The following is a 27,593-nucleotide window of genomic DNA, read 5'->3' on the forward strand; positions in this document are numbered from 1 at the left end:
AGGCACAAGATGACACATGCCTTATGGTGGCCAAGAAATGCTTGATGGAATGAGGGGATGTAACCATAATCTACTATATTTACCACCCAAGAGTATGTGATTACTGATGTCCATGCAAGAAGGCATACAGAAATATTGCACATGATTTTCAGAGGAAGGCTATGTGCACAGGGGAAGGGAGGAGAAAAGTGACAAGGATTGTCAGAAATTTTTTTTCTTTAGGAGTTGGACCCTTAGGATTCATTGATTGATTTTTAGATTCACCTTGCCACTTCCTATTAAATTGCTCTTTTCCATATGTGCTGGTCAGATTTGAAAGGTTTACAAAAAAAGAGCCTGGACTGGAAGAACAATGCCTTTGTAATTTAAGAAAGTACAGTTATGTAAGATTTTACCATAACAGCAGATGTCCTACTTCTCACTGTTGCACTACTCTGTACACTTGGGATAGCCTGTCGAGAACAGCTTAACATCTGGCCAGCATACCAAAGCCTTTACACCTTCCAGGTGTCGCCTGTCAGATATATGTCCTAAGTGATGGGTGTAAGGTACATATGTGACATATGGTCGCCTAATCCTCAGAACTGAAGTGTCCCAGGAGACCTGGAGCAACCCCAGAGAAACAACAGCATGCACATCTAGGAGGGGAATCGGAAGGAAATAAGAATGGAATAGGGACCCTTCGGCCAGAAGCAGGGCAATGAAAAATAATACAGGGCAGAAGGGATGGACAGACTACTGCAACAGAGAAGTAGGACATCTGCTGTAATAGTAAGATCTTGCACAACTGTACTATGTTCTTTCTGATCACTGTTACAGTATTCTTTACTCTTGGGAGAACACAAAATCTACTGGAAAGTATGGAAGAAGGAAGGCAGAGAAACACCATCCATAAACCCAGGAAGGATAACCCTGGCAAATTTTGCCCCGGCCCTGGAAATGGTATCCAACTTACAATGTTTGGTAAAAGTGTGACCAGAAGACCAAATAGCAGCTTTCAAAATGAATCTAGTATCCAAAACCCTTGAAACAAGCACCAGAAGAGGCTACTTTCCTGGCAGAATGAGCACAAACAGAAAACAGAAGAGGAAAGCAGCTTGCCATGAAAAGAATAACAAAAAGAAATGACCTTAGAAATCCAGGAGTAGATGGTTTTCTTAGATACTGCCAAACACAATTTCCTGGCAGAAAAGAAAACAAAAATATTTTCAGATTTTCTGATATGTTTTGTCTTATCTCAGTAACATCTGAGCTATGTAAATCCAAGGTGTGTAATACCCCCTGACTAGAAGTCTGTGGAGATGGAAAAAAAGGAGGAAAGTTGAATGGACCAGCTCAGGGACAAATTAACCACGTTTGACATAAAAGGAGGGCTGGTATGAAGAAATGGACCCTATCCTTGTAAAAAAACCAAAACAGGAGAAGCCAACATAAGAGCTTGGAGTTCAGAAAACTTCTTGGAAGAAGTAAAATCCCCCAATAATAGTCTTCCATGTACAATACTGCAGGGAGGAAAACGCAGACTCAAAAGAGGACAGAGTCAATTTTTCAAGAACAAAATTAAGGTCCCAAGAAAAAGGAATAGGCTTTCTTGGAGGCTTGATATGAAGGACACACTTTAGGAAATGTTTGACTTCAAAACTAAAAGTGGACCTACAGGTAGAAATGGCTGAGAAATTAATTTTAACAGAAGAAGATGCCAAACTAGCACTCAGCAATTCACACAAATAAGACAGGACTGTAGGGGCCCCCCCACAGAAAAATGGTCCAGGTCTCACCTGAGACTCCATACAGAAAATCTCTTTTATTTCATCACATAGGATTTTCTGGCAATGGGATTTCAAGTATCTGGCAAAACTTGAAGCATGTTCTCCAAAAACTGGTTCCTGAAAGGAATCTAAAACCCATCACCCAAAGTGTCAGTTGAAGTGTGGGCAAGTGAGGGTGAATGAGAGATCCTTTGTCTTGTGTGAGAATATCCATTCTGTGAGGTAACTTGTGATCAATGGCCCTGACCATGTGAAAGAGAAGGGGGGACCACTGCTGTCTGGGGAAAAAGGGAGTCACCAGCAAGATTCTGACCATGTCCCACATGATTTTATGCAACCCTGGGAAGTAGAGGAAGAGGAGGATGGGCATAAGCATCTCCTTGCAAGAAAAAGACATGGCACTCGCTCTTCAAGCCAAAGGATGTGGTACCTGGAACAGAACTCAGGAAGTTGCAGAGAGGAGGCAAAATAACCTACCAGAGGAATACCCCACTAATGTACAATGTCCAGAAATACCTGCTTGCAAAGCACCCATTCAAAAGGATTTGTCCTGGACCTGCTCAAAGAGTCTGCCACTATATTGTGCTCTGAAGAAATGTAAACCACCTGAAGAACCAAGTGATGGAGGATTGCAAAATCACAAGCATGAAGAGCCAGCCTGCACAGAAGGTAAAATGTTGTGCCTCTTGCTTGTTGATGTTCTGCATTACTATGGTATTATCTGTAAAAACATTTAGAGGACCTGGAACCAAAACAGAGTGAAAGGTCTGATGTTGATATTGTCTGAGATCTGTTGAAGGGACCAAAGTCCCTGGACTTTCAGGCTGTTGGAGGAAGCTCCAGAACTTCTATCAGAAGTTTCTGTGTACAGCTTCTAAGTAGCGAGAGGAGCCTGAAAAGGCAGTCCTGGATTTAGGGAAATACGCTGAAATCACCAGTCAAGCTTGAGCATGAAACAGGGTTAAGAGAGGGACAAGCTACTCCAGAATGTGGCAGTGCTAAATGCAAACAGTCTTGAGATACCATTGAAATTTCCTCATGTGGAGTTTGGCAAAATAAACCATGAGAATAGTGGATGCCATGTAACCCAGGGCTCATAGAATCTCCCTTGCAGGAAGAACTGGAAAAGGAAGAAGAGACTGGGAATAAGCAGTCAAAATGAGGAGGTGGGAGGCAAGCTAACACTGGGATGGTCTGAATCCTGAAATCCAAAAACACTTGGCGCTGAGAGGGAGTCAACACAAATTTTTTGAGTTTGAGGGTGAATCCCACACTGTGCAGAAGCATAGTGAAATGCATATTTTGAAGCATGAGCTGCTGCTGAAAGGGAACTTGAATCAGAAGGTCATCCAAATATGGCAATATCTGTATTCCCTGAAGTCTACAGAAGGCTAGCAAAGTGGCTAGACATTTCGTAAATACCCTTGGAGATGCAGAAAGCTAATCGGCAAAGCAGATAACTGATAATAAAAGGAAGAAACACAGAAATGTAAAAACTTCCTGAAGAGAGGACGAATAGGAATATGGAAGAAAGAGTCCTTCAAATCCGGAGACCAGAAAAGCTTGGTGAAGCAAAAGAAAGTGTCTTAAAAGATGACATCCTAAAAGAAGGAACCTTGAGAAAGGATGGGTCTAGGATGGGCCACCATGCCCCTCCTTCCTGAGAACCAGAAACATCCTGGAATAAAAATCTGTTCCCTGCTGATACAAGGAGACAAGTTGGGTGGTTCCCTGTTCCACCAAATCCTGCAGAACCAAAAGGACAATGAGAATGCTGGCAAGGAGGAAACTGAGGAAGGTCAGAAAATGGATGAAGGTACTTCAGACACACAAAAGAATCATGTTGGATGATGGAGAGAACTCAGGAATCTGTGGTTACCTGTTGTCAAACAGGAAAGGCACGGGTTAGACTGAAAAACAGAAGAATCTGGCCAAAGGGAGGTGAAGCTTGATGTCAGAGGTAGATTTATCAGGAAAAGAAGGCTTTTGGCCTATAGAACTCTGAGTGGGTTTGTCTGGGAAAATCTTCTTAAAAATTGACTTACTCCTAGTACATTGCCTAGGCTGCCTACGGGTAAAGGAAAATTTTGATGGATAGTTCCTCTGGAACGTATGTACAGGACAAACAAAAATTTGTTTTAGGAGTTGCATAATCTTATCCTTATTTTGTAGGGTTTTAAGCAATTCTGCAGCAGCAGTGTCGAAAAATTCTGGTAGTCTAAGGCCTGCAGATGCAACTAGGAATATCTTCTCATGACAGACCCAGACACAGCTGCCCTAGAAGAGGCATCAGCTGCATGACAGCTGCATTTAACAGAATGGCAAGATACCGGAGACGCAGAACTCAGAAGAGAAAGAGCATAAATCTGTTAATTAATGACACTAAAAGCCAAAGTAGCAGAAGTATACATTTTTTCACATACCTCTCCATAGCATGGCTGTCCTTGTCAGAAGGTAAAAGCTTGGAAGAGAAAAGTAGTTTGAATGGCTTATCTGTGGACTTGGAAAGATAAGATGAAGGACTTTTATACAAGCATTCACGATCCTCAGGAACTTTATAAAATCTGTCTGGGTTCTTAGGGGGCAGAGGTTGACAGTTAGAAGCCTGACAAGTTTCTGTAAATGTGTGTCCAAAAGGGTAGCTAAGACAGTAGGGACTGCAGTAGGTCTGGGTGTATCCTTATGCAGGAGTGTATAATACTGCTTGAGCTTCTGAAACCAGGTAATAGTCCCACTTAAAGTGTTCCAACATATAGTCCACTGTGGTCACAAAAGATAATTCCTCAAATGGAGAGTCAGGAGACATAGAATCTTCATTGTCAGATCCCAGGGCCAAATGATAGTGTATCTGTGAGGAATATGCTAAGGATTCTTCATCAGAATCCCCAGACCTCCTACATGAGGTGGAAGGCCAGGGAGCAGCAACAGCAAAGTACAGTTGTGTACACTTACCATAAATGTAGATGTTCGAGTGTATTCACTGTTGCAGTCATCACTTGTGGGTTATCCCTGCTGGGTAGCCCTCGGCCAGCCAGAATACCAGAGTAAACAGTATCCCTCCGGCGTCAGCTGCAGGTCACCAGGGACTGCCGTCAGGTTGTCAGTGGTATAAAGCAAGGCAGCCGACGCCATTACATCAGTTTTTCTTGCCCCAACCTATAGGAGCCCTGCCCAGAAGGCCTGAGGAAGGCCAAACTGGGGGATGCCCATAGGAATACAAACAGAGAAAGAAACAGAGAGGGAAGAAGGGAGGGAGAACAGGACTGCAACAGTGAATACACTCAAACATCTACATTTATGGTAAGTGTACACAACTGTACTATGTTCTTCATGTTTCACTGTTACAGTCATCACTTGTGGGAAGATTCCCAAAGCTGAAGGTAGGGTGGAAGTTAGGAAGGGAAGGAACAGAAGAACAGGCTTGCACTGCTCTAAGTAGAACCCAGCATGCCCTGCAGGACTGCAGAGGCAAAGCCTGCCCAGGCATTGGAGTAAAGAGGCAATTGGTAGTGTTTGGTGAAGGTGTGGACAGAAGTCCAAGTGGCAGCTTCTAGGATGTCCTTGTAGGGACGCCCCTGAGGAAAGCAGTGGAAGTAGATGCTGCCCTACTGGAATGGCTTCGAACAGGCTTGGGAGATATTTTTCCATGGAAGTGGTAGCAGAATTGGATACAGTGGGATATCCATTTTGAAATGGTCTGCTTGGAAATAGGTTTCCCCTCTGCCCCTGAGGTGAAGCTGACCAGTAACTGGTCAGTCCTTCTTTGAGACTTGGTCCTATCCAGACAATATCTAAGTTGTCTGTGTACATCCAATGAATGAAGGATTCTTTCTCCCCTATTCTGAGGATTAGGAAAGACGTGGGAAGATGGACAGCCTGATTAAGTGTCATGTCAGCTACCACCTTAGGCATAAAGAAGGGGTTAGTTCTAAGAGACACCTTGTCTGCATAGAAGATAATGAAGGGTTCAATGGCCATGAGGGTCTGCAGCTCAGAAACCCACCTGGCTGAGGTTATGGCCAGCAGGAAGGTGGTCTGTCTTCCAGGACAAGTGTTTCAGTTCTGCTGAAGCAGCTCATTCAAAGGGGGGGTAAGGTAAATTATTCCAAGACATAGTTCAGGTCCCACACAAAGGTGGGTAGCCTTCTGGGTGGTCTGATGTGTGATACCCTTCTAAGGAACTGTTTTAGCAGGGAATGGGAGAACAAAGGCTGCTCTGTATGCGAATGGACAGAGATAGCTGAGGCATGAATTTTGATGGAAGGGTAAGATAATCCTTTTTGCACTAGCTCCATCATGTAGTCTAGAATCAAAGTGAGGGTGGCAAGGGAGCTGCTTGTACCCTTAGTTTGGCATCAGGCATTAAATCTTTTCCATTTTGCAGAGTAGAATTTCCTGGTGCTGAGCCTCCTGGCCTCCTTAATGATATCCAGGATCTGCTTGCTCAACGGTGGGCTTGTATCCACCTCTGAGGTATAAGCCATGCAGATAGGCTGAGAGTTTGCAGACTGGGATGCAGTACTGACCCTGTTTCTTGGGTTAGTAGTCCTTCTGTGAGAGGCAGGTTCCTGGGCGGCTCCTTGGTCAGGCTGAGTAGCAAGGGGTACCAATGCTGCCTGAGCCAATTTGGAGCAATAAGTATAGCTCTTGGCCCTTCCTCCCTGATCTTTAGCAGTACCATTGGGATCATTAGCAGGGGGGGGGCGTAGACAAACAGGTTACCCCAGTGGAAGGAGAGCGCATCCACCTTCCAGGCTCCTGGGTGGGACTCCCTGGTGCAAACTGGACAAACTGTCTGTTCTCTATGGATGCGAAGAGGTCTACCTCTGGGGTCCCCCATAATTGGGTGATGTTGAGGAAGGTCTCCCTCTAAAGCTGCCATTCGTGGGGGTCCAGAACACTTCTGCTGAGGTGGTCTGCTAGGGTGTTGTGCTCCCCTGGGATGTACTGGGCTATCAGATGCAGTCCTATCACAGAGGCAGTCTCCCAGAGTAACATGGCTAGATGACAAAGGGGGTAGGAGTGTGCTCCCCCCTGCTTGTTGATGTACCACATGACTGTGGTATTGTCTGTTTTGATGAGGAGCACCCCTGGTTTTAGGTGGCTCTTGAAGACTGTGATAGCCCTGAGTACTGCCATTATTTACTTGAGGTTGACGTAGAGGTCTAGGTCTCTGAGGTCCCCGGTTCCTTGGGTACACATGCCTCCTATGTGGGCCCCCCCCCCATGCCGCAACTGAAGCATCCCTGGTGATGGTCTGGCCATGGGGATGAATTAGAAATGGTAGGTCCTTGTTCAGGGTACAGACTTCTGCCCACCACAGGAGTTCCTCTCTTAAGCAGGGAATCAGAGGTAGTTGTAGCTCTAGTGACTGAGTGTGTTGGCACCATAGTTTTTTTAGGTACCATTGCAGTTTTCTCATGTGTAGTCTGGCCAAGGGCACAAACAGGACGCAGGATGCCATGTACCCCAGAGCTTGCAGGAACTTCCTTGCTGTGAGGTGTGTCCTGTGAGCTAATTGGGTGAAGTATTGGGATAGAAAACTTTGTTTTTCTGGAGAGATGAAGGCTCTTTGGGTGGATGTGTCCAAGAGAGCTCCCAAGAAGGTGATCTGTCTTGCTGGCTGGAAATGGGATGTTTCCCTGTTGATGGCAAATCCCAGACAGGTAAGGAGGGTTTGGACAAAGTTGAAGTCCTGCAGGAGCTTTTCCCTGTTGTCTGCCTGGATGAGACAGTCATCCAGATAGGCATAAATCTGTATGTTTTTCTGCCTGCAGAAGGCAATGACAGGGCCAGGCATTTGGTGAAAACCCTGGGAACAGCAGATAAGCCAAAGGGCAGAGCAGAGAATTGAAAGTGTTGTGAGCCTGCCCTGAAGTGAAGGAACCTTTTCCAGGATTCTCTTACAGGGATATGGAGGTAGGTATCCTTCAGATCTAGGGTGACTAGCCAGACATTTGGAGTCGGCGTGGGCAAGAGTTTTTGGAATGTAAGCATTTTGAATTTTGAGACTAGCAGGGAAAGGTTTAGTGTGGTTATCTCTAGAATAGGGTGCCAAGTGCCCTCTTTCCTGGGTACCAGGAACAATCTTGAATAAAACCCTTTTCCGGCTTTGTATCTGAGGTACAGGCTCCACTGCTCCTTGAGCACAGAGTTTCTGAATTTGGCAGAGGGTCTCTGCCCGCTGATTTGAGGCATGTCTGGGTATCTGGGTAACCTGTTAAGCCTGGGCTCTTTGAATGAGAATCTGTATCCTTGGGAAATGATTTTTAGGACTGACTGATCTGCTGTGATGGCTTGCCAGTTTTCTTTGAAAAAGGATAGACTTTCTCCTATTGGGGGGCAGAGGGGGGAGATGGAGTCAGGAGTGGACTTAGAACTCCCTACCATGGGGATTGTACAGGTCCATTGTCTGGGCCTCTGCTGGCCTTGTAGTTGCTGCCTGGGGCAGGGGGGGGCGTCTATCCCTGCGCCCTTTCCTTTTCACAGGCTTGGATTGGGAAGGAAAGGACCAGTGTTTGGTGGGAAAGTTCCTGCTGAATCTGGGAGGTTGCACCTGGAGGAAATCTTTTACTGTCTGCATTGACTTGGCCTTATCCTCCATTTTCTTAATTGTCTCCGCCGCCTTAGATCCAGACAAGCGGTCCTTATCTGGGGGGTGTCTAGGAGTTTGGATTTAACATGATCAGGCAGAGGCTGCTCTTTCAGCCATGCATGTCTCCTAATGACTGACACTGAAACAGCAGCCATGCTAGAGGCTTCTAGGGCATCGAATCCACAGTGGAGAGAATGCTTTGCCACTTGAGAGCTAGAGTGTAAGAGCTCTCCCAGTTTTCTGGAAGTTGAACTGTCTGGTAAGGAGGACATTTTTTGCTTTAATAGTTCTAGCGTATGTTGATACTGGCAATTAAGAGCTCTGATAGCTAAGGTAGCAGATGTGTATACCTTTTTACCCCATCTGTCTAGGGTTCTGCTATCTTTGTCAGAAGGTACTGGATTTTTGGAGGAACTGGCTATAGCCCCTTTGGGCCCCTGGGTGATGACCTCTGGGTGGGCTACAGGGTTCTTGAATAAACATTTGTGGGTGTCTGGCACCCTGTAATACCTGTCAGGCTTTCTGGTTGCAGGAGGCAGGGCATCAGGGGTGAGGCTAGACTCCATAGAGACATCGTCTACCACATCCAAAATGGGAGGAATGGCTAAGGGTTTATGCTGGGATAGGTCCAGAAACTCTTGGTCTCTTCTTAGACTGGGGGTAGTCCTGAGCTTCCCAATAAAAGTGTTCCTTAAGGGTATGCAAGGTCTCTCCAAATGATACGTCCTCAGGGGGGGGGGTGCAGATGGGATGGATTCCTCTGCATCAGAATCCTCAAAGGTAGTAAGGGGCTGCTGTTCATTGTCCGAGTCCAGAAAGTCTGATTCTTCAGTGTCAGGTTCTGAGAGAATCTCTGGGGAAAGGTCCCATTTTCTTTTGGCTGGGGTCGACTGATTACCTCTGATGAGTATGATCAGATCATCAGCCATCTTAAGAAGCTCCTGTAACTGAGCAGGCTGGGCTTGAGGAAGATGGTGATTGGGAATTGCAGAAAGAGTTTTTCTAGGAGTGGCTTTGCTTTTAGGCCTCAGTGTTTCGATGGACCTGGGTGCGGCTGTGGCTGGCGGTGTAGCCATTGGTCTTTGTCTGGTGTCGGTTATCTGAAAGGTCTCCTCAGAAACCGGTGCCTGCAGAGTGGATCCGGACCCAACCGTGGGACTGACAACCGAAATCTCGACAGGTGTAGTCTGATCCGGTGGCTTACTGGACTCCCAATGGGTCTCGGTAGAGGCCTGCAGCTGTCATCAGGGGCTGCGTAGGCGCCTCAGTGAATTCCACTGTGCTAGAGGCTGACTTTGGGTTAGAGTCGTCTGTAAACAATAACCTTTTGTGCTCTGTCCCTTTCTTTGTCGTTTCTCTTTTTGGGGATATCCACGGGAGGCTGACCAATGGACGCCATTTTGTACTGAGAAGAACACTCCTTAAAATGTCTAGCTACAAATTCAGCTCCACGGTGGATGGTCCTAGCATTAAATAGAGCACAGAACTGAAATCCAGGAATGTCGTGGTCTGGGCCTAAACAAGTTACACGTTGGTTATGGAAGTCTCGGTGTGGTATTTGTTTTCCACAGCAGAGACAATTATTTACTTTTTCGGACATTGGTTAGTGCAAGAAAAAGATCCCCAATGGGGTACATAGCTTTAGTCATTTTTCTTCTTCACTTAGGCAACGGCCAACCGACACACATGCAAACTGCTTCTGCTTTGGTCTCCACGGCAAGAAAGACTGGTGTAATATTGTCAGCTGCCTTGCCTACCACGATGACCAGATGTCAGTCCCTGGTGACCTGCAGCCGACGCACAAAGGATAATCTTTACTCTGATATTCGGGCCGGCCGAGGGCTACCCAGCAGGGATAACCCACAAGTGATGACAACAGTGAAAGAAGAAGAAGATTATCATCAGCAGCAGCGCAGACAGACAATCCTTGTGGGAGACTGAAGGGCATTAAACACTCCTGAGTAAAGTCCTGCCACTCTCTGTAAGGATTCTTAGCTACAGCAGCCAAGTTTGTTTTTCTCTTTCTTTATTAAAGGAACATCTGTTTTTACAAATCTAAAAGTTTCAGACTCCTGCCTAAATTTGATAAGGGCACCAGGCACTTCCTCCCTAAAAAAAATTTGGGGAATCTCCCTACGCCCTTCAAATATAATGAGCCATGGTTCCCCTCCTAAATTTGTACTAGATGTATGCACAGCCTGAGTGGACATGTGAGTAGGCAGCTCTGTGTCAGCCTCCAAAAAAAGAAAGGAAGTTATCAAAATGGGGCACTTAACGTGGATATAAAAAGTGTACATACCCCTGTTAAAATGCCAGGTTTTTGTGATATAAATAATGAGGCCACAATAAATAATTTCAAAACTTTTCCCACCTTTAATGTGACCTATAGTCTGTGCAATTCAATTGAAAAACAAATCTGTTGGGAGGGAAAATATAAAAAATGTACAATAAGCTGGTTGCATAAAAGTGTGCACACCCTTAAACTAATACTTTGTTGAAGCACCTTTTGATTTAATTACAGCATTCAGTCCTTATTGGGTAGGAGTCTGTCAGCATGGCACATCTTGAGGGTCTATATTATATGTTTGAAAACTTTGAACGTTAAATAATCAAATTTAAATGTTTGAAGTTTCAAACATCGAACATATAATAAAAAAAAAAACAAACGGAACTTACCTGACTAGCGTAGTGCTAAAGTGCGGTCTCGGAGTTGGTATATTTAAAGAGTGTTGGGTGTGGGGGGTGCAGGGAGGCTTGCTCCTCTGCCTACAGCCATTAGTTTTGTGGTTTTTTTTGCATATGTTCGAAGTTACATAACTTTGAACATTTAAATTAGATATTTTAATGTTCAAAGTTATAAAATTTCGAACATATGATATAGACCCCATCTTCACTTGGCAATAATGAATGTGTGTGAGTTCTGTGACTGCCCCACAGCTTTGCATTGGTAGACCCAGGCAAAGGTTGTCTGGGATAAAATTTGTACACAAGAAATGAAATTAAAATTTTGCGTCTTTGGCATTAAATTACAAACAAGGGGAACTTTCAAACAGTTAGAAGTTAAATTAACTTTAATCATTGTTCTACAAACTAGTACATTTACAGATTACAAACCAAATGCATCAGCTCCATATAAAAGCATTTTCAAACAGTACAGTATGCAATCATTTAAAGGGGTAGGAATGTGAAACCCCTCATATTCATATTTCAACTTAAGAGTTTTCCTGTTCTAGATTTACCTTTACAGACTAAGGAACTGTAACAGAAATAACATGCAAAATGAAGGGTCTATATTAGTTTGAAGTCTAATTACAGCGAAGGGCTGGTCATCGAACCAAAATCACTAAATTGCCATGCATCGAACGATCACATCAGAGAACGTTTTTCACAGAGAAGGAAATGACTTGTTCAACATATGGAAATTTGCCCTTTTCCCCATGACTTGTTCAACATATGGAAATTTGTCATTTTCCCCATTGTAGTGCGATATCAGAGTTTGCATATATAAGTGGGGGGAGCATAGCCACCCACTTTGGTGGGTTTGATTTTCTGTGGTGTGTGTGTTGGTTGGTCTGTTGGCCAAGTCACTTCCTTCTCTGGGAAAAATGTTCACTGATGTGAACGTTCAAGGAACAGCCATTCGGTGATTTTGGTTCAATGAACAGCTGTTCGCTGTAATTAGACTTGATATAGACCCCAAAATGAATCATTCAAATCTTCTCTGCACTTCAGTTTAAGTACTGTTTTTTGTTATTGCAATTTTGTTTTATTCTTTAGAGCTGGGTAGTTTAATATCATTACATTTTGTTTGTTGTTAATATTTAAAGTAAAAACTACATAAAAAGGGATTCTGCCATCTTGAAGACTATTTTCTCTGAAATCTTTGATAACTTAAAATGAAGTATACTCAATGAATATGGGACAAAATTTATAAAAAGGATTTCGACACAAACAGTAACACTAAATTAAACACCATTTTTTAACTTTCCGATCCAAAGCAAATTAAGTAAATAATAGCAAGCAACAACAAAAAAAAAAAGAAGTTATGTACTCACCATAATGTTCCGTCTGTGTTGTAGATCTTCATTCATGCTTAACCTCAGATAGAGTTTGCAGCCAAAAGCAAAGGTATAACAGAAATATACCAAAGTAGAAACAATTTCCAATGTCAAAAGTACAGGATCCCAGAACAAAGGTTTGATCCCCAGGAAATCTACAGGAGGGGGAAGGAGGGTGGGATGTCAAGAATGAATGAAGATTGACAACACAGATGGAACGTTATGCTGAGTGCATAGCTTCATCTGATGTTGTCAATCTTCATTCATTCTTGACGAATGGGACACAGTCCCCAGCTATTATAGTTCCTGGGTGGCCTTATGGAAGGATATTCCTGAGAACCACAGAGCCAAAGGATGCTCTTCCCCTAGAGACTATATCCAATTTGTAATGAGTGATAAAGTTATGAGGAGTAGCCCATGTTACGGCTGCACATATGTTGTCCATGGAATTTTCTGAATGAAAAACATCTGACGTGGCAATTTGATCTGGTACAGTGTGCTCTTACAGGTGCACATAACTTTCGGTTGTTATGATTATACATGAAGGTAACACAATCTCTTAGCCATCTTGACATTTATCTTTTGAGACAGGTTTGCCTAGAGTTGGGCCAGAAAAGGAAACAAACAACTGGTACAATTTTCTAGACTCTTTAGTTCTGTCGAGGCAGAAATGTAACTGTCTATGAACATTAGATTCGCGATGAGAAATCAAAGAATGGCCAGTGTAGCCATTGTGGAAATTTGAAATGGCCACTAACTGAACTTTAATGGTGGAGGCAGAAGCTCCTTGATCAAAAAGGGAAGCTAAGAATTCCAAAACTTTCTCCACAGGTGCCGAAAAGGGGTCTAAACTGTTATTACAGGCCCAAACTGAAAATCTCTTCCATTTACTAAGATAAAGTTTCCTGGTGGATGGTCTATGGGAAGCTAACAAAATCTCTTGCCTCAGGGAAGTAATGTTATCCTGTCTGGTGACTAATGGAACTGGAGAAACCAAGCCATCAGCTTGAGTGTGAGAAGGTTGGGATGCACCAATCCCTGGGGGTGAGACAGCAAGTCCTGAACTGGGTGCAGAATCCATGGATGGTGAATCAGGTGAGGCCAAAGAAAGGGAAACCAGATTTGCCGGGGCCAGGAGGGTACAATGAGGATCACTTTAATTCTCAACCTTTATGCTTTCTTCAGGAAGAGGGGAATGAGTAGAAATGGGGGAAAGGTGTAGAGAAGACCAGAGGGCCAATTGAGAAGGACAGCGTCTCAGAGTGACTCTCTTGAGAGGGGGATTAGGGCAAAATAGCTGCTGCATTTGTTGTTCATTGTGAAAGCAAAGAGGTCGCAGCAAGGCTGGCCCCATCAATGAAAAATTTCCTTCACCACTTTGAGACTGAGAGACCACTTGCAAGGCAGTAGAATGCATCTGCTCAGTTTGTCTGTTATCACATTGGAGCTCCCCGGGATATGCATTGCCACTAGAAAGCAGATGGAGGATATTGTCCATTGCCACACTCTGACAGCTTCCTGGCATAGGGGGTAAGATCTGGTTACACCCTGTTTGTTGATGTACCATACCACTAACATGTTGTCCAATTGGATTGTAACTGTCCCCGGAGGGAGGGCAGACTGAAATGCTTGCAACTCTAAGAGCAATGCTCTCAATTCCAGGACACTGATGTGCAAATTGGCCTCTTGCAGGGACCAAGTGCCTTGGACTGTTCTTCCCAGATAATGCCCCCCCCCCCCAATTTGGGAAGCATCTGTGGTCACTATGGCCTTGGGTTGAGGAGGAGTAAAGGGGCGTCCCAGGAGAATTTTCTCTGACAGCATCCACCAAGATAGATCCTTTTTGCACTGACTTGTTATTAGGACTGTGTAAGTCACTGGATGAGTTAGAATAGACCAATGGGAAGCCAAGAGCCATCAAAGTATCCTCATGTGAAATCTCGCCAAAGGCACTATGGAGATGGCCACTGCCATGGATACCAGGGCTTGTAGGACAAGAAAAATGGGAACTTTGTCTTTGGATAAAATGACATGTACTTGAGACCTTATCTTTTGCAGTCTGTGAAGAGGTAGAGAATCTACACAGGAAATTGTGTTAAGGCGGGCTCCTATGAATTCTAGGTCTTCAGTGGGAGTCAGCTGTGACTTTTCTTTGTTGACTGTGATGCCCAAATAATCAAACAGATGCATGATAAAGTTTGCAGCTTGAAGCAGTAGATGCCTGGTGGGGATGGTGAGCAGCCAGTCATCTAAATGAGGACACACCCGGAATCCGTTTAGTCTCACATGAGCCGTGACTGCTGCCATGCATTTGGTGAACACCCTTTGAGCTATGGTGAGACCAAAGGGCAGCACTATGAACTGAAAATGACTGGCTCCCAGGTGAAAGCAAAGAAACCTTCTGGAGCATTTGTCCATTCTTATGTGGTAATACACATCTTGAAGGTCAATAGAGCACATCCAATCATTTTCTTCTAGGAAGGGAGGTACAGACTGAACCGTGACCATCCGGAATTTCATTTGCTGAACAAACATGTTCAAAAGGCTGAGGTCCAAACTTGGTCTCCAGTCCCCTGTCTTTTTTGGCACTAAAAAGAATCTCGAGTAGAATCCAAATTCAATCTGGTCTGGTGGGATTTTTGGATGACTCTTTTTTTCTAGCAGTTTTAAATCTCCACTGCTGCTTGATCCCTCTGATTGGGTGGAACATTGGGGATTTTTCCTAGTGATCTTGGTAAAAGAGTAAAGGGGATATGGTAGCCTCTGATAATAATACTCTGCACTCAAGTATCAGACGTTATTCATCGCCAGGCTGCTGAGTGCAGTGCGAGTCTTCCCCGACTGCTTCCAGAGGTAAGCAATCGAGTCTCCTTTCAGGACCGCTGGTAGGGTTTTCCAGAGGAGTCATCTCTGGAGCCCTGGTTTCATGGGCCACCTCTGCTGCAGCATCTGCATCTCCCATTTGAGCTCCCCCTTCTGCCCCAAGGGGAGCTACCACCATGTGTGCCCTGGAAAGGCTCTTGGGACTTCTTGAACCACATCTTTCCACTCCTCTGATTCCTGGAGTAGGATCGTTGAGGGAAAGAAAAATGAATGCCCACAGCAGAAAGGGTCTATCCATCTTTCTCGCACCTGGCTAGTGTGTCCTTGACTTTGGAGATGAATAAGGATGATCCGTCAAAGGGAGCATTGACAAAGGAAGACCTGAAGGGCTCCACAAAGTCACACAAATGCATCCAGGAGTGACACCTAATGGCAAGGCCAGAACCTGCTACTCTGGTCATATCTTTGGCTGTATATGTAATCAGCTTCATGGATGAGTTCGATATATACTCCAGGGTGGTGAGCTGATAGGTGACCTTTATCCTGCACCTCATCAGATACTGCTCCAGCGAGGGTATCTGACAACTCCTTAATCAAATCCCTGTGAAGTCTAGTAAAATGTGCCATGAAGTTCAAGGACCTTAGACTGAAGGTTGATGAAGCATATAAAAGCGCTTTCCAAATCTGTCCACTGTTCTAGACTCTCGGTTAGGAGGATGGACAGTGGGACTCTCATCGGCAAGTTCCTTTCCTTCTTGGTGGCAGCCGCCGCCACCATGGTATCTACTGCTAACCCTTTGGCCCAATATCGGTGGTTTCAGGAGCTGATAAGATTTTGTCTGGTCTCTGGGGGATCGTCTCTATAAAATCAGGGGCCTTCCAAGCCCGCTGCACGATCAGTTTAACAAGACTGTCACTGGGGGGGTGGGGGGTCAGCCAGGAAATTGATTGGCAAGCACCAAATGCTTGCAAGTACATGGATTCCTCAAAGGATGGATCTTGGGGCTTCCAGTTACCCCTCTGCTTAAGAATCTCCAGGATGTCTCCAAAGGAGACATCTTCAGGGGGTGACTGAGGGGAACCTTCCCCTTTATTGAAGTCCAAATCTTCAGTGACAGATTCTTCCAGAGAATCTAGGTGCTTCCTCTTGCACGTCTTCTTCTGGGGTGGTTCCTCAATTGGAATCTCTGAGGAAGACTCAGAAGAGGAGCCCTATACAGGAGCAACTTTGCAGCTTCGGTGCTCACTGTCCGAATGTGGAGAATGGTGGCAGCACCAAACCAGAAGGTACAGATATATGACACTCCAATACAGAAGGGGCCAGCTGAGAGCCTGCTGAGGCTAGCACTCTCTCCATGACTTGGAAGGCAGCCCCCCACAAGCAGGGATGGGAGCCCAGAACTGAGCAAGACAACCTTGGAACTGAGGTCACAGCCCACTCCTAGAGACTGTCCTCCGAAGCTGCAGCTGGGGTAGGACTTGCAACTGGCAGGGCTTCCACAGCCAAGGTCAGCTCTGAATAAAAAACAGAAGCCAATCCTAAACCCTCGGAACCGACAGTCGAGCTACGGCCCCGTGAATCTATCAGTCCTGAGGGAAGTAAAGATGCCAGATTAGAGCCTGGTGCCAAGGAGGTAGTGCCTGATGGCACCGGGACAGCTGGAACCGGGGAAATCAAAGTGGTGGGCTCCAAGCCTCCCGAGGAGGTCAGAGGAGGAAATTCTGCAGGAGTCCTAGGAGAAGACACCCCAACTCCAGAAGGGAGAGGGGCCTGAGAAGGGGTAGGGATACCTCTGGCCGACGAAAGCTGATCCACCAACCTCACATCTACCTCACAGAGACTCCTGGAAGATCAAACAGATAACCCTGAGGAAAACTCTGGCCTTTCCAAAAAAAGGCTGGGTAGTTGACACACAAAGGGGTATATGGAAGAGGAATATCTTGTCCTGGGAAAGCATATAATTTCAGACTTCAGCACCAAAAGGGTGGACAGAGCCTGCTGTGGTGAAGATAGTGAGGTCAGAAGATAGTGAGGTCAGCACTGACTGAAACTAAAGAATCTGATGCTCATGCCGATGTTGCCATGGGTACAGTGGTCGGTGCTGAAGACTCTTGTTCTGATAGCTTCAGTACCTTACTTTTTGGTTCTGAAGAAACAGATGGAACTGAGGACTTCTATTTCTTAACCACTGGTGCCATAGGGGAACCGGCACTGAGTGGCTACTCTTTTTCAGCTGTTCAGATTTGGAAGAGGAGGAATCAGACCTGGATAAAGCTTCTTCAAAAGGTGATTTCAACATTCCTTTTAAAATCAACTTATTTCAACATTCTACCAAGGCGCTATTACTAACGGCCTGGCAAATCACACAGTCTTGGTCTAAATGAGAGGCACCTAAACAATAAAGACAAGAAAGATGCACATTTGAATTGGGCATCTTTCGTCCACAATCTTGGCAATGTTGAAACCCTGAAGTGCCTTTGTGTTGTTCTGCCATAGCGGTACACACACACACACATGCTCGCACATACACACACACACACACACACACACACGCATGCACATGCACGCGCGCACACACACACACACACACACACACACACACACACACACACACACACACACACACACACACACACACACACACACATATTCGCAGTTACAGAAAGTACGAAATGCTACCAACAAGAGATACCAAAATGGTAAATGGAAACAGAAAGAAAGAATATACCAGTAATGGTAATTAGGGCTACTTTACCAGGTAGGAAAAGGGAGAGGGGGGGTACCAGTGATGATAACGAAAGTATACAGAGAAGTAATGGGTAGAGAAAATTCACACACATAAAGTTATGAGAGAAGAAAGGTAATAAAAGCAATTACAATAATAATAATAATAATAATAATAATAAAGAAAGGAATCTTATAAAGAAATCACTTAGAAACAAGTACAATTTTTAATTTAGCTGGAGAGTGTCAAACAAGATCTGGGGTAATGGAGAAAGGGGCATTGTGGGTAGTGTCTTAGCTCGGGAGGTTTTTTTTGGATGCCATGAGCTGTATAACAACTAAGTCAGTTCCGAGGATGAGAAAAGAGTCCATTCATCAAGAATGAATGAAGACTGCCAACATCAGCTCTAGAGTTTTGGTAACAACATATTTGCCAAGTTCTTTCCTCCAGAATCAGGGGAAAGGTCCAAAATATTCAGAGACAAATGTCTTAAACTAGACACTTTTAAAATACTGATGCTGCTGACTTGCAAAGTTCATTTAATATGATAATATGAATTAACAAACATTTTCTGAATTCACTGGAAATATTGCCATTATTTACTGACTGCAAGCCAACATCTTCTGTTGGGAAAAAAAAAAAAACACTGATTTTAGGAGAGGGAGAGTACATTTTTGAGCAAAAATGAGGAATATCCCTGAAAGTCAAGGGCACAGAGGTGATGGTGGCAGGACAGAAATGAGGTGGGGATAAGTCCTTTTATATCATCAGTGCAGGTGAAATGCTGTTTTAAAGAGGCAAGGCAATGCACAGTTAGTCCTTGTTTACCTAAAAAGCTTCATCTATCTTGATGTTCCAGAGCTGGAAAAATGATTAATCATGTCCCAAATGCAAATGCAAAAACAGTTAATTGGTAAGACATTATTGCAGGGAAGAAAATCATTAAATAACAAGTAAAGAATACATTCTACCATTTAGAAAAAAATGAGAATGGGGAGGGGGGAAGAGTGCTGGATTACAGAGAATTAAGCATTTGTTTAATGATGAACTGGAGATCTCAAGACTAAGTGAGAGTACTGGCCTATGCGAAGTTGAAACTGTTGGGGTGTGAAGACCAGGAGGATCTGGGACCACTACCCTGCCACATAAACACAACATGCTCCTTTCCATTTCCATGAGAGGTAAAATGTGGTGACAGGTTGCGGACTTCCAGGGTAAACCTTACTGCAGTACTGAAGTCCAAACCCCATTAGCGTTTGCCATGGTAAATCTCAAAACTGCACTGCTGCATCAGGCTAAGTGTCTGTCAAGAAAGCTTTATAAACAGTGATATGGGCGCATTCATGCTATATTACATCGTTTGTAGTGTCACCATGCAAGTCGATGTTCTGCAGTATAAACGTAATATGTGATACACTGACAACCTCTATGAAATGGAACATCCCAGGATTCTTAACACATTTCTGTGAATCCTCAGCAAATACTTTATACTTCATAACAGCTTAACCAGAAAACAGTAACAAATATAAATCACTAAAAACTGCCATAATAAAAATTTCATATTTTCACCGTTACATATTTTAAGTAATGCCAACTCCACAAAAAAATAGTTACAGTTGTATTCTGCAGTGTTGTTTTTTTATTTTCTCTTATTATCTAGTACACTGTGAATTTATTTAATTACAGATTATTTTATAAGAAAGGTTCTGATTAATTCTGCTATACAGGTAATCTTTACATGAAGGTGCAACATTTATACAAGTCTGTTGCCAATGGATGGGACTTGCTAAAACTGGAGAGAGACCATTTTAACTTTATAGTCATGGTACACTGTCTTGTATTATGAAAGCAATTAGCAAATTTTAACCTACATCATGATAGCAGTTAATATATTTAATCTCTGTGCACAATGAAGCAAAAAGTGATGTGCTAACCATGTTGATAGAAATAAGAAAATTCACTTTTTTGCCATACATCATGGTGCAAGGACTATAAATCATAAAAAGCGCAGACATAACAACATAAATGTACTGCTCCTGAGGTTGTCAGGCAAACACAATTCGCTCTAAATTTTCAATCCTGAAGCAAGTTTAATGTTAATGACTTAAACCCATAACTGTATGGTTAGGTCTCAGTACTTAACTTCATGTTCACTGTGTTATGATTTTGGGCTAATGCACCAATAATGGATAAAACATCAGGTAAAAATAGGGTAATTCTAAGTATATTACATTATTAATAAAAGTGTACAGAAGAGAAATAATGTTCTTTTCATGCAACATAAAACAAGTTTGTCTGATAAATTTGTCCACAAGTGTTAGCAACTTATTAAATTAACAAATCATAGAAATTCTGATTACAAAATGTCAACCATGAGTTTGTTTAGAATTTATAGTCATTGTATCTCCACATTTTCCATCATACCTTATCCTGCTGGCTCTGCCCAGAAAGAAGGTCCACTTGAATAGATACTGTATCCACAATGCTCTTCCGCCTAGAAAGATTGTCTTCATCTAAAAGGAGTGTGAACATTTTATACATCATGATTTTGATTACATTACGTAAAGAGTGTAACACTGAACACAAACAGAGAATGCTATATATGTGTGTGTGTGTATATATATATATATATATATATATATATATATATATATATATATATACATATATATATGACTTTTAAATAACAAATGAAGTTTTGATAAAGTGAGACATGATACAAACTTAGCTGAGTGGAGGGATGCATAACCAAAATACTGCTGTGTGATGTACACACCATAAAAACAGCTGACTGAAATGTTCCTGCTTTTACAGTGCTGAACACAACCACTTAAGAAAAGAACCTGACAGGCAAACCCTTCCCATAAGCAGTAATGAGTAAAGATACACCTGGCTGGCTGCATACATGATGTACACAAGTTAATCACAGCTGCAATGAGCCTGTCTCATCAGAATCAGAAATTTCTAGAACTTTACAATGCTGTGCCAGGCAAAAATACTGTGAAAATCTACACAGGATTACTACAGAGCAGGTGTAAAAAGATCAGTCCTTACCACTCTCCAGTACAGGAAGCAGAAAGAAAAGCTGTCTCTCTCAAATTACAATATCAGTGAGGTGGTCAACAAGGGTCACAGAGGCATGCCAGTCTGAAAACCCCTGCTGTAGAAGACCAGATATTTAGAGTAAAGAAAGTACAGTCAATGTGTCATTCTGCAATCAGACTATCTTACAGTCAAAAGGCTAATCTATTGTACTACACTGGTGAGAAAACAAATTAAAGACGAGGCTTTTTTCTACAGAAGGAATATGGCAGAATGCAAAATATGGACCGTTTTCCCAAAGTTCCTTCCAAACCACTGAGGAAACTGTTCTAAAGCTCAAGTAATTGAGAATTCTCCAGAGAGATGAACAGCTCTCTGTATGGATATTCCCAAGCTGACAACAAGTCCTCAAAGAAATGGGGATGGCATTACTACCCATGATCTACAGGAACCACTGACTTAAATAATGATGTAAGAACTGATGTGCTAATCATGATGATAAAAGTATGAACGTTTACTTTTTTATCATATATCATGGTACATGGACTATAGATAGAAAAGCCCAGGTGTAATATCATACAAGTACTTTTCTTGACACTGTACCATAAACCTGATTCTTGTAGACAAGGATTTTTATATCGCTGGAATTAGCAGAGGAAGGGGGTTGCAATCTGGTTTTAAAACCTTTTCAACCATCTGACAATGGGGATTTTTTCCCCCAGAAGTGCCTGAACTCAGCAATCCTACTCCCAAATGAAAGCACAGAAGTGTATCTGCACCTGTGACATATATCATCAGTAAAAGATCATGGACAACTTGAATTCTGAAATTTTCAGAGGTGGTCTACAAGGTGGTAAAATTTATCAGTTAACTTGTGCGTTTAAGTTTCATCAGATCATTAAACTGTCAGTTTCTATCCATACTATTGCTGGGATAAGACCATTTCTGAACACATTCTGTATAGAAGCACAGCAAAATGTATTAAAGGATGATGAATGTATGTATGCATGGAAAACCTTAAGTACATTAATAGATATTGAAGGTGAGCACCCCAGCAAGACTCTGAACCATCTGTCATCTGGAAAGCTACTGGTTGAGATGGAAAGAAAAGACTGCCACCATTCAACTGTACCATACGTAAGATACAGTTCCGTTTAACAAAAGTTTACTACAAACTCCAGACAACAATGACATTCCTCTACATGAAGTCCAGTACTGAACACCATGAGGAAGATGGCAAGAAGTCTGGCTTCCTTTTTACTTTTAAACCAATTAAGGACTCCATTAATGTAATTCTTCACACAATCAACCAAACAGGAGTATATCTACACAGCCATTTTCTACAGAGCTGTTAAGATTAATGCAAAGACGTTTGGAATTCCACTGAGGAAAAATGTGAGCTCAGACTACAAAACTGCAAAATGACGGTGCATTTTTTTCTCTATTCTGCACCTGACAGATCTCCTCTGTGGGGGACAAACAAAGGACTATACCAGTATGTATCATTCAGAAGATGACTTGACATTCAGTCTCATGAAGCAGAAGGGAAATAATTGATTACATGGGGATCATACTGAACTTCAGAACCTTCATTTTTTTAAAAAAATATAACAGATCAGACATAGACTTCAATGTTTGCTGCCTTTGCTGGGGGATTAAAAAGAATTTAGAGTAACATTTCTTCAAATGAGGCATAAATTATATTATTTTCTATTACACAGTTAAATAATATTCTGTACAATAATCTTGACTCTTACTGGCAAAGATTTTGATGTCACTGGAATTAGTAGAAAAAGGGGTTTCAAAGATGAATCTGTTTTATAATCTGCTTTTAAAACATTTTTCAACCATACAACAACAGAGATTTTGCCCCAAAGGTGCCAGAACCGAACCATCTGACCCAAATGAAGCCATAGGATAATGAAAACTATGACAAGTTAGTGTTGAAACAGAAAACACAGTATTACAGAGAAGAATCTATAATAACATGGTCAGACAGCATAATGTATACAGAAAGCAGATTAAATGACACTGTGATGTTTCTGGGGGGGGGGGGGCACAGTTGGGGAAGTTCTGAAAAGCATAAAAAGGCAGGATATGAACAGAGAAAAAGCACTGGCATGGTCAGGGTTTAGCAATACAAAAAGGACTACATGGAAATATTTGCAGGCTTCAGCTAGCAATATACAGCATACAGAGGGACACAGACAAACAAAATAAATTACTGTCTTATCATTATTACTGCCAAACATAAGTCAAATGACTTCTTTTTCTTCTTTTGGCTTTTCCCGGTTAGGGGTCGCCACAGCGGATCACCTGTCCGCTCATGATTGGCAGTGGAGTTTTACGGTCTTGAGTGGCCAGCCCGGTGCCCAACCTTCCACAGAAGGCACACACACACATGCACGCACTCACGCCTAGAGCCAATTTAGAGTGTTCAATTCACCTACAGCATGTCTTTGGGTTGTGGGAGGAAACCGGAGCACCCGGAGGAAACCCACGCGACCACAGGTAGGACATGCAGACTCCGCACAAAAGGCACCCTAGCCGAGGATCAAACTGGAGAACCTCTTGCTGTGAGGCGACAATGCTAACAGCTGCACCACCGTGGCCACCCAAACATAAGTCAAATGACTAAATGATAAAATAATAGAAATAAATGCATAATGAAGAAAATTCCCTCAATCAAGTAATATTGCTATATATGAAACAAATGGAAAAAGTTTTGAATGATAAATGGCAAAATGATTACATGTTAAAGTTAAGGTGCATCTTATCACTAGTTGCGCAAAACAGATAGTGACAAACTTTAAAGCCATGCTACAAAGCAAAATGAAAAATTATGCACATTTGGTATACAAAGCCAGATGAAAGAAAGCTACTAACATAAAGACTTTAAGTAGAAAAAAACTGTGGGAATATCAAATGAAAGAGAAGTGGCTAGGCGATAGAATAACAACAGAAGTATAGCTATAGGGTTCAGAATGGGTACAAACATAAAGGTTACAAAACAGCACATGTTTAAAAGAACAACCAAGGAAGAGGCATAGTATTTGTTAAAAAAAATCGGTGATATTAATGAATAAACTAATGATGAACAAAGAAACTTCTTTGAGAGTAAAACAGTTAGAAGAATGGAAAATACTGATAATTTACTGACCAGCAAAAAACATTTGAGAAGTGGAACAGACCGTAAACATAATTGGCATCAATGCTAGTAGATAAAGCCATTTACTAAGAGATTTTAACATGCCAACACGGTATATTAAGAAAAGGGAACTCAGTTACAAGAACAGAAACATGTTTAGTACATTTACACTATGAAATAAAAGAGAGACACATCCTATATCGGAAATCCATTACATCTTTGGTAGAAGGCAATTGTGGGGATTTGCTTTTCCAGAAACCTGAGAAGAACATATTTACTTATTTATTTCTGCTGTTTGCAAGGTACATCCTTCCTGCTGATACATATAATGGTATTGTGTCAGGGTAGAGGACTTGCTCTTACACCACTCAGTTTAACCACAATCAAGTGAATAAGCACAACTTACAAGTTAGAAAACAAAATCATGGCAAATAACGATACATAGCTATGTCCCTGCTTGTTCATTTACAGCTGTAGGATGAAGGAATTATACAGATAAAGGGGGATCCTGGAAAGATAGTACAATATCAGTGCTGAATGCTTCCTTGTACGTATAATGATATGACAAGTATATCATCAAATAACACCTAATGGATTCCAGATGACAAAAATGCAAAAACATAGTAATACTAACACTGTACTGCTGTGAAATAATAAACATGATTATTAAATAGTGATAACATAAATGCTAATTAGGGTGTGCTGTTCTTTAAATATTTTGATACACAGAATTAAACACAGATTGAGAAAATATCACTGCATTAATAAAGAAAATTGCACAGACTTTTGTCTGACTCAAAAAAACTGAAAACTTAAGAGAAACTAAACAAATAAGTGTTTTAAGTGCAAATGTGTTAAAAGTAAGCCGATCATTCAGGCTTTTATAACTAACTTGAATTACCACAGTGCTTGCAATAATTTTCAGTAACTCAGCAATACATGTTAAAACATAACCACTGTAGAAAAAAAATTAAAACTATACATAATTAAAAACAATAAACTGAAAATCATTACACTATTCGATGTTTCACCAAGCAGTCTGATAACTTAATTTGTTAATATTAATGCCATAAGATAATGGTGTTGCTTCTGTAAAATATAAAACTGAAATTTCCAGAGAATTCAACCAAAGGACGGTTGTGCAACATGTAATCACCCTTACAGAATCATGTCCTGTGTCAGTCTTACTATCAAAAGTAATTTTCAGGAACGTTTATGTACAAAATGACACGTTAATCACTGTAGCTACCTCACTAGCACCTAAACAAGATGTCTCCTTCCTAACATACTCCTTTTTTAAAGCTAAAAATATGCATCTATGAGGAGCATGCATACCATTACACAAATCATTGTAAATAAAATGAATGCCGTGTGTTACAGTGTTTACAGCAAAACACAATTTTACAAAACATTCAAAAAAAAAAAAGGACATTATTAATAATGCAACTTTCAATCCTCACAATCATTTGTAACTTGAAAATATACCCATCTGTCTGATTTGTTCAATAGTCTACTTATCTTCCTAGAGAACAGAACAGGATTATTTATATCAGATAGTTGGTCTTTCTTTTGGGCAGTTCTGGCTACATAATAGCTTTTCTCCCTGTACCTCTTGATTATCACAGTTTCTACATTCACTAATTTCTGCAACAATGCCTTTAAATATTTGTCTTGTATGCTTCCCACAACTACACAATGTCTTGGTTTGATTGCTTTACCAACAACTTCAGCTTCAAGCTGCATTCTGGATTTTTATTTTGCCTTCAGCGAGTATGGCTGGTATTCTGCAGTTTCTGTCGTAGTCATATTTCTATCTCTGTTGGTTTCTTGCCAACATTTTTTTCTTATTTTATTCTGATGTAAGCACGTCAGCAATGTACACAAAGTGGGCAATCTGCTTTCCATATTCTGCCCATCAACAGCTGAGGTGCTGTGACACTTGAACCCTGTAGCGGACTATTTGTATATTCCAAAAATGTACGATGACAACCCTCATAGCTATTCATGCAACACTTTCTTATGTCATAAGATTCTCCACTACTTGAACTGTTCATTCCACTTGTCCAGTGGACTGTGGATAGTGCACACAGGGCGTTGTCCACAGGAGTTCACAAAATCTTTTAATTCCTGATTGCACACTTGTCACCACTGCCAAATACAACAACATCAGATATTCCATCTCATATTCCATCTCAAGAACACATACTTCATTGCACTGACCATACTTGGACTGGTTGTGCATGTCATTTTGATTACTTCACAGTACTTGAGTAATAATCCATATGCATCAGATATGTAAAAAGGAATAAATGTGTGATTACTCTGTTCCATAAACATTAAGTAAGTGGGTATGCTAGCATCTTTTTCTAAGGACTGTTGTTATGGCATGCCCTGCAGATGGAATAATTCTACACAACTCATTCTATCTGAGTTGGCATATCTGGCAAAACATCACGTTCCTTGCTCTTTATATGTACTTTACTATTCCCAGATGTCACTCATGCACTCTCATGCATTTGCTTCCTCCAGTGACTGGAAACTATTACTTGCCATTTTTTCACATAAATCCTTGCAAACAGCTTATTGCTTCTCTGAAAGAAAATAAGGCTGGATGTCTTTTTTTATTGACTTCTTAATTAGGCCATCTTTTCACTGTAATACGTTCCAGTAGTTGCACATCTAAGTCATTGTCAGTATACCTCTATGTATGTATATGTATATGTATATGTATATATATATATATATATATATATATATATATATATATATATATATATATACATACATATATATATATATACATACATATATATATATATGTATGTATGTGTATGTATATATATATATATATATATATATATGTATATATCTATATATATATATATATATATATATATATATATGGGTCTACTTCATATGACCTAAATTTCATTTGACTGAAATTCATTTGACCGAGACCAAAACATGGAAAGTTCCAAAGACTGAAAACTCATTTCACTGAAACTCATAACACTGACACATTAAAGTAAAAGGCATATGCCCTTTTCCCCACTGTAGTGCGATCCTGGAGTTAGTATATATAGTTGGGGGTGTGTGTGGGGCATAAACCATACACATGGATATTTATAACTGCAATGAATAACTCTATGCAGAAAACAATATTTACCTAAACTATGAGGGGGGCTGTGCTCCCCACACCCCCCTAACTATATATATACTAACTCCAGGATCGCACTACAGTGGGGAAAAGGGCATATACCTTTTACATTAATGTGTCAGTGTTATGAGTTTCAGTCAAATGAATTTTCAGTCATTTGGTCTCAGTCAAATGAAATTTAGGTCATATGAAGTAGACCCGTATATATATATATATATATATATATATATATATATATATATATATATTATAGGTCCACTTTCTAATCTCGAAAT

The 27,593-nt window shown here is 41.6% G+C and overlaps 1 protein-coding gene across 1 annotated transcript in view; it reads right to left on the reverse strand.

Moving 5' to 3' along the window:
• Positions 1-27,593, reverse strand: part of EFR3A (EFR3 homolog A) — a 2,300,516-nt gene that overhangs the window by 225,477 nt on the left and 2,047,446 nt on the right. The window contains exon 21 of the mRNA XM_044066245.1: positions 20,396-20,484. Coding sequence (XP_043922180.1) covers positions 20,396-20,484 — 89 coding nt within the window. The remainder of the gene's footprint in view (positions 1-20,395; positions 20,485-27,593) is intronic.

This window comes from Protopterus annectens, chromosome 3.part1, assembly GCF_019279795.1.
Source record: "Protopterus annectens isolate FY-2018-M chromosome 3.part1, PAN1.0, whole genome shotgun sequence".
In the NCBI taxonomy this organism is placed as follows: domain Eukaryota; kingdom Metazoa; phylum Chordata; order Ceratodontiformes; family Protopteridae; genus Protopterus; species Protopterus annectens.